Source organism: Trachypithecus francoisi, unplaced genomic scaffold, assembly GCF_009764315.1.
Source record: "Trachypithecus francoisi isolate TF-2019V2 unplaced genomic scaffold, Tfra_2.0 Lachesis_group12, whole genome shotgun sequence".
Classification (NCBI taxonomy): Eukaryota; Metazoa; Chordata; class Mammalia; order Primates; family Cercopithecidae; genus Trachypithecus; species Trachypithecus francoisi.
In genome coordinates, this window is record NW_022681457.1 from 15,654,262 (window position 1) to 15,664,796 (window position 10,535).

At 50.1% G+C, this 10,535-nt stretch overlaps 1 protein-coding gene across 2 annotated transcripts in view; it reads right to left on the bottom strand.

Moving 5' to 3' along the window:
* Positions 1 to 10,535, bottom strand: part of ITPKC (inositol-trisphosphate 3-kinase C) — a 28,029-nt gene that overhangs the window by 16,194 nt on the left and 1,300 nt on the right. For both annotated transcript variants that reach the window (XM_033224915.1, XM_033224914.1), the window contains exon 2: positions 2,659 to 2,758. In XM_033224915.1, coding sequence (XP_033080806.1) covers positions 2,659 to 2,758 — 100 coding nt within the window. The remainder of the gene's footprint in view (positions 1 to 2,658; positions 2,759 to 10,535) is intronic.

Sequence of the window (10,535 nt, forward strand, 5' to 3'; positions counted from 1 at the left end):
CCCCCAAGTAGCTGGGATTACAGGCGCACACCACCAAGCCCACCTAATTTTTGTATTTTTAGCAGAGATGGGGTTTCACCTTGCTGGTCAGACTGGTCTTGAACTCCTGACCTCAGGTGATCCACCCGCCTCGGCCTCCCAAAGTGCTGGGATTACAGGCGTGAGCCACTGTGCCCGGCCTGCAACTCTTAAAAGTCTTGGCCAGGGGCCGGTAAGGAAAGGGTCAATTTTTGTTCTCTGTTGCTTAAACCAATTCCTGTTCCCAGCACAGGATGTCCTCATGTGTTTTGTAATTTTTGATTGTACACATGTGATCATCTGTGGGAATCCTGTGAGATCTAAGTCCAGAGCATCACTCTCCAGAGTGGATTTGCTTTTGCTACTGCCTGGAGTCCCAAGGTGCTAACAACCAGGGCCTATTTAAGTTAATTTATAGATCAAGCATTTCCTGGACCATACAGAGAGTATAGATTATAATAATTCTAACTTCTTCTTGTGGCAAGCTGTATTTTCAGATATTTTCTTTTTCTTTTTTTATTTGAGAGGATCTTACTCTGTCACCCAGGCTGAAATGCAGTGGTGCAATCATAGCTCACTGAAGCCTCAAGCTCCTAGACTCAGGTGATCCTCCCACCTCAATCTCCAGAGTAGCTGGGAGTACAGATGTGCACTCCCAGCACACCCAGCTATTTTTTTTTTTTTTTTAATTGTAATGTTGGGTGCGGGGAGTGTTGCTATGTTGCCCAGGCTGGTCTCAAATTCCTGGCCTCAAATGATCCTCCCATCTCAGCCTCCCAAAGTGCTGTGATTATGTCCAGCCTGGATTACATTTTCCAAAGTTGGCTGTAACAGTATCTCCTGATCTCAGTGGGTCTCAGACCCACCCCTGATCCTGCTCTTCTAGAATTTTCCCATCAAGGAGTATACTCTTTTTTTTTTTTTTTTTTTTGAGACGGAGTCTTGCTCTGCCGCCCAGGCTGGAGTGCAGTGACCGGCTCTCAGCTCACTGCAAGCTCCGCCTCCCGGGTTCACGCCATTCTCCTGTCTCAGCCTCCCGAGTAGCTGGGACTACAGGCGCCCGCCTCGTCGCCCGGCTAGTTTTTTGTATTTTGTAGTAGAGACGGGGTTTCACCGTATTAGCCAGGATGGTCTCGATCTCCTGACCTCGTGATCCGCCCGTCTCGGCCTCCCAAAGTGCTGGGATTACAGGCTTGAGCCACCGCGCCCGGCCAGGAGTATACTCTTAATTGCTCTCCCAAACTGGGTGCAGTGGCTCATGCCTATAATCCCAACACTCTGGGAGGCTGAAGTGGGAGGATCCTTTGAGGCAAGGAGTTCAAAGCTACAATGAGCTATGATTGCACCACTGCACTCCAGCCTGGGCAACAGTCAGATCCTATCTCAAAATTAAATGAATAAATAAAAAATATATTGCTCTCCCATTAAATATGGGAGGGTTTATGGCAGCAGTGCTACTGTATGACTTCTGTTGGCAGACACACTTACCTTCAAGGCAGTCCTGAGCTGTCTTGTTAGAAATCTGAGTACTCTGAGGCCACCATACTGCGAGGAAGCTCAAGTAGCTACATGGCGAAGCCACGTATAGGCTTTCCAGGTGGCAGCCTCATCTGAGACCCCAGCCAATAGCCAGCATCAATCACCAGGCATGTAAGTGAATGAACCTCCAAAAGTTTTCAGCTTGTAGCCTCCAGGTGTCCGTAGCTGAGTTCCCAGATATTGTGGAGCACTGAAAAGCCATCCCTGCCATCCTGTCTGAATTGCTGACCCAAAACTTGTGAGGTTAATAAAATGGTTGTTTTCTTCTACTAAGTTTTTTTTTTTTTAACCATCACTAAGTTTTGGGGTTTTAGGGTTTTGTTTTTTATTTATTTTATTTTATTTATTTTTTATTTTTTGAGACAGAGCCTCACTCTGTCGCCCAGGCTAGAGTGCAGTGGCGCTATCTCCACTCACTGCAAGCTCCGCCTCCTGGGTTCATGCCATTCTCCTGCCTCAGCCTCCCGAGTAGCTGGGACTATAGGCACCCGCCACCACGCCCGGCTAATTTTTTGTATTTTTAGTAGAGATGGGGTTTCACTGTGTTAGCCAAGATGGTCTCAATCTCCTGACCTCGTGATCTACCCGCCTCAGCCTCCCAAAGTGCTGGGATTACAGGCGTGAGCCACCGCACCCAGCCAGTCTTTTTTTTTTTAATTGAAACGGGGTCTCACTACATTGCCCAGGTTGGTCTTGAACTCCTGGGCTCAAGCGATCCTCCTGTCTTGGCCTGCCAAAGTGCTGGGATTACAGACGTAAGCCACCGTGCCTGGCCTCAATCTTTATATACATTTTGATTTTAACTCTTCAGTTAACCCTACAAGGGACGTAACATCATCTCCACATTAACAGATGGGGCAGCTGAGGCCCAGTAAAGCAAAGTAACTTACCCAAAGTCACCCATGAATACAGAGCAAAACTAGGGTTTGAGCCCAGGCCCATCTGTCCGCACAGTTGAAACTCCCTCTCTCCACCAGAATAACAGGGAATAGCCCTCTGCCCTGACATACAAAGTTTAGTAGGGGAACTAAACTACAGAGAACATCCCTTTCCCTGGCCCAGGAGACTCTGCCCAGCCCCGTCCACCACCACCCCACTCACCAGCATGTCCGGAAAGCTGGACCCAAGGGTAGTGTTTTCGGAAGGAGACCACGAAGGGCGAATACTTCAGAACTGTCTTCAGCTTCTTCCAGGGTTTGCTCTGTAGGGGGCAGAGCAGGGTGGGGTCAGGGCCAAGGCCAGGGAAGGCAGGGGCTAGGGGTGCTGCCATGAGCAGGAACGAAGGGGGACCTGCAGTCTTTCCAGGGCTGGAGGCTTCCTGGGATCACTGTTCCCAGGCTTGTTGGGGTAAGTGAACCCCACTTAGTTTAGCAATCACAAGATCGCCCAAAGCCCTCAGCAAAATAGGGAAAATTCTTTGTCCATTTCTCCCTCTCTGTCATCACTTTCTTTATCACTATGTCTCTCTGTCTTTCTCTTATGAGTAAGGATCTTATGAGTAAGAATAGACTAGGTTTTGTTGTGATAACGACCAACCCCTATATCTTCCACCGCACATACACAGTCCCAAATCTTTTTTTTTTTTTTCAATTGAGACAGGGTCTCGCTCTGTCACCTAGTCTGGAGTACAGTGATGCGATCTTGGCTAACTGCAACCTCTGCCTCCCAGGCTCAAGGGATCCTCCTGCCTCACCCTCCCGAGTAGCTGGGACTACAGGTGCATGCCACTACACCTGGCTAATTTTTGTACTTTTAGTAGAGACAGGGATTCACCATGTTGCCCAAGCTACTCTCAAACTCCTGACCTCAAGCAATCCACCTGCCTCAGTCTCCCAAACCCCACACCTGGGGTTACAGGTGTGAGCCATTATGTCAGGCCCAGTCCCAAATCTTGAAAGCCCCATCTCTGTCCCTAAACCAGGTCAGATCTTCTGGGGAAAACGATAGATGCAGGAGTTGATGGATGGAGATGGACCACAGAGAGAGACAGAAACAGACACAGATGACAGACAGAGAGACATGGACAGCGACAGAGACTGTGGCAGTCATGAGAGACGTTTACCACATAGCTCCAGCTACCAGTCCAGGGACTCCCCTGCCCTCCTGAACTGGGGATTGTTGTGTTTTTTTGTTTTGTTTTGTTTTCATTTTTAGAGACTGGGTGTCACTCTGTCACCCAGACTGCAGTACAATGGCGCCATCACAGCTCACTGTAACCTCCAACTCCTGGACTCAAGCGATCCTCCCATCCCAGCCTCCTGAGTAGCCAGAACTACAGGCATGTACCACCAGGCCCATCTATTTTACGACATCTTGCTATGTTGCCCAGGCTGGTCTTGATCTCATGGCCTCATGAAATCCTCCTATCTTGGTCTCCAAAGTGCAGGGATTATAGGTGTGAGCCACCACACCTGGCCTTGCTTTGGTCAATGAACTGTGAGCAGAAGTGTCATTTTTGGGTAGGAGCCTTAAGAACCAGTTTATGACTCTCCCCGTTTGTTCCCCTGTGGGGGAGGGAGTAAGAAGAGAAATGGAAGCTCCCTCAGCCTGGGCTCCTGAGTGAAGACAGCACGAAGCAGAGCCCCTGACCCACCACTGACCTGTGACCAATGTGTAATATAAACCAAAATAATCCTTTGCTGTTCTAAGTCACTAAGATTTGGGGGCTGTTTGTTACTGCAGAAAATCCTGACCTACCCTGACTAATGCAGAAACAGGTATAGAATAGCTAAAAGAGAAAGAAATAGGCCTGGTGTGGTGGCTCATGCCTGTAATCCCAGCACTTTGGGAGGCTGAGGCGGGCAGATCACCTGAGGTCAGGAGTTTGAGACCTGCCTGGCCAACATGGTGAAACCCCATCTCTACTAAAAACACAAAAATTCGCCGGGTGTGGTGGTACATACCTGTAGTCCCAGCTACTCGGGAGGCTGAGGCATGAGAGTCGTTTGAACCTGGGAGGCGGAGGTTGTGGTGAGCCAAGAACACACCACTGCACTCCAGCCTGGGCAACAGAGCAAGACTGTCTCAAAAACAAAGAAACAAACAAACAAAGAAAAACAAATATAGGAAGACTAAAAGAGAGAGATACTAAGTAATGGTAAAAAGAAAAAGATGAATAGAAGTAGAGAAAGAAAGAGACAGAGAACAAAAGAAACCACAGAAGCAGTGGGTACGGTGACTTACGCCTGTAAATCTCAACACTGGGAAACCAAGGTGGGAGGATCACTGAGCCCAGGAGATTGAGGCCAGCCTGGGCAACATAGTAAGACCCCGTCTCTGCAAAATATTTAAAAATTAAGGCGTGGTGGCGTGCACCTGTAGTCCCAACTACTTGGGAGGCTGAGGCGGGAGGATCACTTGAGCCCAGGAGGGCAAGGCTGCAGTGAGCAGTGATTGTGCCACTGCACTCCAACCTGGGTGACAGAGCGAGACCCTGACTCAAAAAAATAAGAAAGAAAGAAAACTAGAGAAGCAAACAGAAAACAGGGATTTTGTTGTATTATGCTGACTAAATTATGAGCTTTTTTTTTTTTTTTTGAGACGGAGTCTCGCTCTGTCGCCCAGGCTGGAGTGCAGTGGCGTGATCTCCGCTCACTGCAAGCTCTGCCACCTCCCGGGTTCACGCCATTCTCCTGCCTCAGCCTCCTGAGAAGCTGGGACTACAGATGCCCGCCACCACACTGGCTAATTTTTTTTTTGTATTTTTAGTAGAGACGGGGTTTCACCATGTTTGCCAGGATGGTCTCGATCTCCTGACCTTGTGATCCGCCCGCCTCAGCCTCCCAAAGTGCTGGGATTACAAGCGTGAGCCACCGCGCCCGGCCACTATGAGCTTTTTGAGACGGGGTAGTGTCTGATTCATGAATACATACACACACAGGAATACCTTCTGCGCCCCACAAGCACGTCAAGTCCCTTACCAAGTACTGGGAGAGTAGGTCACCTCCAGAGAAGGAAGTTGTATGGCTCATCCCCCTCCTACCCCAGGATCAGGGGCGTGCTCATCTCTCCAGCCCCCTCAGAGCCCAGCCACCTCGCAGACATCTCTGGGACAGTGGGAAGCTTAAGAGGGAGTCAGGGTGTTGGACTTCAGGGTTCAGGAAGGGCTAGTCCCTCCCCAATCCAGCTGCCAGCCCTCGGGAAAAGATGATTAATAAAGGTTCCTGTTTACTAAGTACCTGGAACATTCCAGGCACAATGACAAAGACTTAGTGTGCCACAACCTACTTAATTTCTAAAAACACAACCCCAGGGAGATTATGGTCTCAGTGTTACAGAGGAGGAAACAGAGGGTCTGAGAGGTGAAGCCACTTACCTAGCATCACCCCACACAGCGCTGGGGTTCTAGCTCTGGTTGGATCCCAGTGCCTTGGAGCTTATCCCCTATACTCTTGCTGCACTACAAGCTCATGAGGGCAGAGACTGAGGTTGTCATGGTTATGATTATGTCCCCAGCACATGGCCTGGCACACAAAAGATGCTCCAGAAACATTCTTTGATGCTTGGACTGAAGGATGTTAGTCAAGATTTTTTTTTTTTTTTTTTTTTTTGAGACGGAGTCTTGCTCTGTTGCCCGGGCTAGAGTGCAGTGGCCGGATCTCAGCTCACTGCAAGCTCCGCCTCCCGGGTTTACGCCATTCTCCTGCCTCAGCCTCCGGAGTAGCTGGGACTACAGGCGCCCGCCACCTCGCCCAGCTAGTGGCTAGTTTTTTTTGTATTTTTAGTAGAGACGGGGTTTCACCGTTAGCCAGGATGGTCTCAATCTCCTGACCTCGTGATCCGCCCGTCTCGGCCTCCCAAAGTGCTGGGATTACAGGCTTGAGCCACCGCGCCCGGCCTGAGATTTTTTTTTTTAATCGTAATTTTTTTTTTTTTTTTTTTTTTTTTTTGAGACAGGATCTCACTCTGTTGCCCAGGCTGGAGTGCAGAGGTGTGATCGTGGCTCACGGCAACCTCTGCCTCCCAGGCTCAAGTGATCCTCCTGCTTTAGCCTCCCGACTAGCTGGAAAACAGGCATATACCACACCTGGCTAATTCTTTTTTCCTTTTAGTAGAGACGAGATCTCACTATGTTGCCCAGGGTGGTCTCAAATTTCTGGGCTCAAGCAATCTTCCCGCCTCAGCCTCCCCAAGTGCTGGGATTATAGGCATGAGCCTATAATCTACTCAAAATACAGAAATGAGCCAGGCGTGGTGGCGGGCACCTGGTGTCTCAGCTACTCAGGAAGCTGAGGCAGGAGAATCACTTGAACCCAGGAAGCAAAGGCTGCAGTGAACCTGGCCCCTTAGTCATAAATTTAATATCTTCTCTCTCTGTTTTATGCTAGCTCTGGGCCAGGCACAGTGGCTCATGCTTGTAATCCCAGCACTTTGGGAGGCTGAAGTGAGCGGATCACCTCAGGTCAGGAGCTCAGAACCAGCCTGGCCAACATAGTGAAACCTTGTCTCTACTAAAAATACAAAAATTAGGCCGGGCGCGGTGGCTCAAGCCTGTAATCCCAGCACTTTGGGAGGCCGAGACGGGCGGATCACGAGGTCAGGAGATCGAGACCATCCTGGCTAACATGGTGAAACCCCGTCTCTACTAAAAATACAAAAAACTAGCCGGGCGAGGTGGCGGGCGCCTGTAGTCCCAGCTACTTGGGAGGCTGAGGCAGGAGAATGGCGTGAACCCGGGAGGCGGAGCTTGCAGTGAGCCGAAATTGCGCCACTGCACTCCAGCCTGGGCGACAGAGCGAGACTCCGCCTCAAAAAAAAAAAAAAAAATACAAAAATTAGCCAGGTGTGGTGGCGTGCGCTTGTAGTCCCAGCTACTTGGGAGGCTGAGGCAGGAGAATCACTTGAATATAGAAGGCCGAGGCTGCAGTGAGCCAAGATCTCACCACTGCACTCCAGACTGGGCAACAGAGCGAAACTCTGGTCCCTCACCACCACCCCCACAAAAAAACAAAAAGAGTTAGATCTGATGGCTTATCTGGGCTTTCTCATACTTTTTTCACGATGACCTCAGCTTATATGCCCCTTCCTCCAGGAAGCCCTCTCTGATACCCTATGTCTGGCCAGTGACCTCCTCTGGGCTCACACATCCTCCTGACCACTCTGAACTGTGACTGTCTGCTGATAGGTCTGTCTCTCATGGGCCTGGGAGCTCCATGAGTGTCTTGGCCACTGCTGTTTCCCCAACAAAGTTAACATAGGACAAAACACATAGTAGGGGCTTAGGGAGTGATTTTTGTCTGAGTAGAAGAACAAGATAGCACACCTGTAATTCTAGCGCTTTGGGAGGCCAAGGCAGGAGGATCGCTTGAGCCCAGGAGTTCAAGGCCAGCCTGGGCAAGATAGCGAGACCCCGTCCCTAGCAAAATAAAGAAAAAGAAAAGGAACACAATTAAAAAAAAAAAAAGAAGGACAGCATGGTGAGAAGGAAGGAAGGAGGAAAGAGAGAAAGGAAGCTGAGCCTTTACGGTCAGATGGGATTTCAAAATTAAGGGAGAAGGAAGCAAGGGTATGCTGGGCAGTGGGAACGGCTTGAGCAATGCATGGAGGCAGGATGACAGCAGGGTGTTCAAGGAACAGCGTGTACTCAGGCCTAGTTACAGCAGAGGGGGTCAGGAGAAGGGAAGGAAGCCGATTCTGGGAAGGCGCCTAGAGACCGGAGGTTCTGAACACAGCACTGAGCCCCTGACTGCTCTCAGAGAGGGCACCTGAGCAGACAGAGCTGGGCCATAGAGGCAGATTCTGGAAGGATGAGAAAAAAAACTGAAGATAGGGAGGCCTGGGAGGGAGACAAGTTAGGAACAGAGCCACACATTGCAGAGTTTAAATGACGGGTTTGAAACTCAGTCAGAACCGAGTTAGAATCCTGGCTCTGATTTGATGTGGCCAACCCTAAGCAAAAAGAATCTCACCTCTCTATGCCTCAGCTTCCCCATCTGTTTTTTTTGAGACCGAGTCTTGCTCTGTCACCCAGGTTGGAGGGCAGTGGTACAATCTCGGCTACTGCAACCTCCGCCTCCCACATTCAAGCGATTATCCTGCCTCAGCCTCCGAGTAGCTGGGATTACAGGTGCCCACCATCACACACCTGGCTAATTCTTGTATTTTAGTAGAGACAGGGTTTACCATGTTGGCCAGGCTGGTCTTGAACTCTTGACCTTAGGTGATCCCCCTGCGTCGGCCTCCCAAAGTCCTGGGATTACAGGTTTGGGCCACTGAGCCTGGGCCCCATCTGTTGAATGGAGACAATCTCACTGCTGTCATAAGGTTTCAAAGTTAACACATACAAAGCCCTTAATTAAGACAGATGCTATTTTGAGATAAAAAATGACAGAAAACAAGTTTAACAACAAAAAAGACCAAAAAAAAAAAAAAACAAAAGGACGAAGAAGAAAAAACTTAAAACAGTGCCTGGTGTACAGTAAGGATTAGAATCCAATCTGCATTTTCCAAGGTGTATATCCTTGGACAAGTGACTTGACCTCTCTGTGCCTCAGTTTCCTTATCCGTAAAAGGTGATAACAATAGTAGCTACCTCAGCCAGGTGCAGTGGCTCATGCCAGTAATTCCAGCACTTCGGGAGGCCGGGGCAGGTGGATAACTTGAGGTCAGGAGTTTTGAGGCCAGCCTGGCCAACATGATGAAACCCCGTCTCTACTCAAAATACAGAAATGAGCCAGGAGTGATGGCAGGTGCCTGGTGTCTCAGCTACTCAGGAGGCTGAGGCAGGAGAATCACTTGAACCTGGGAAGCAAAGGCTGCAGTGAGCCGGGATCGCACCACTGCACTCCAGCCTGGGCAACATAGGGAGACTGTCTCAGATAAAAAAAAAAAAAAAAAGTACCGCTGCTGTGAGGAGTGAGTGAGTCAATAAAAGCACAACACTTAGCACAGGGCTAAACATGAGTGAGTGCTAGTTGTTATTATTATTCACCCACTTCCAGCCCAGCTGTTCTGAGATGCCAAGGAAGTGAGAGGGCAGGCAGAGAGAAAAAAGCAATGGGGCCCAGGAGTGTCAGCCCCTGCGCACAGGCACAGGCAGGTTAAGGCAGGTCTGTCTCTCCTAGGGCCACATGTGTGAACACGTCCCCAAGGAAGGCATGTGGGGTGAGGGGGGCTCAGAGCAGACTCCAGCCAGGGGCCCCAGAGCAATGAGAGGCTTCAGCTGGCAAGCTGGCAAGCTGATGGACTCCGCTCCCAGCCCCACGTGAGGCTCTCCGGTTTCACACCGGCCTCTGCTCTGTCCCGCCCTCCCTCAACCTGCCCGGCCAGCCCTCCTGATTCACCAGGGGAGAGCCACACCCAAGCTGGGGGTGAGGGTGGATGAAGTAAACAAGAGTGTGCAGGGGGCTCCTTGCGGACCTAGGGTCACAGGGGAGACCAGGTGAGCTCCCAGCTAGGCCAAGGATCCTTTGGCGTTTGGAGTTCACACAGCCCTTTTGCTAATCTGATGAAAGCTGGGGGAATTGCTTTGCTCCCTAGAAAAATGTACATACAAATGGGCTAAGAGGTGGTGAAGGTCTGTGAACCCTTTAAGGCAGCCACAGGCCCCAGATTAAGAAATGTGGGGTAGAAAGTGCACCCTGCCTATCTCCCTATTCCAGTGTTCTTCAGATTCCAGAGGATGAGACAGATGTCAGACTCTCGCTGCAACAATATATGTGAACACGCACAGCAGTCTCCTTAGTCCTACAATTTCAGGGGCTCCTGGGCCCCATGAAGTCGGTCAGTGGCCCTCCATTGTAGATCCCCAGGAGTGGAGACAGTGCAGGCAGAGGAAAGGAGAGAATGAAGAGGGGGTGCCTGTAGTGAATTAGTAACCTGGCTGTCAGAGAGAGGAGGTCAGTGGATGGAAGAGGTTCCTGGAGATGAAATTGCTGGTGGGCAACTAAGAGTAAATGGGTAGAGAACTTCCTAAGCAAAGGCAGGGGAATAAGGAGTTTTGGGGGATGTGGCTCACGGGCAGGATGGGTCCCACTCAC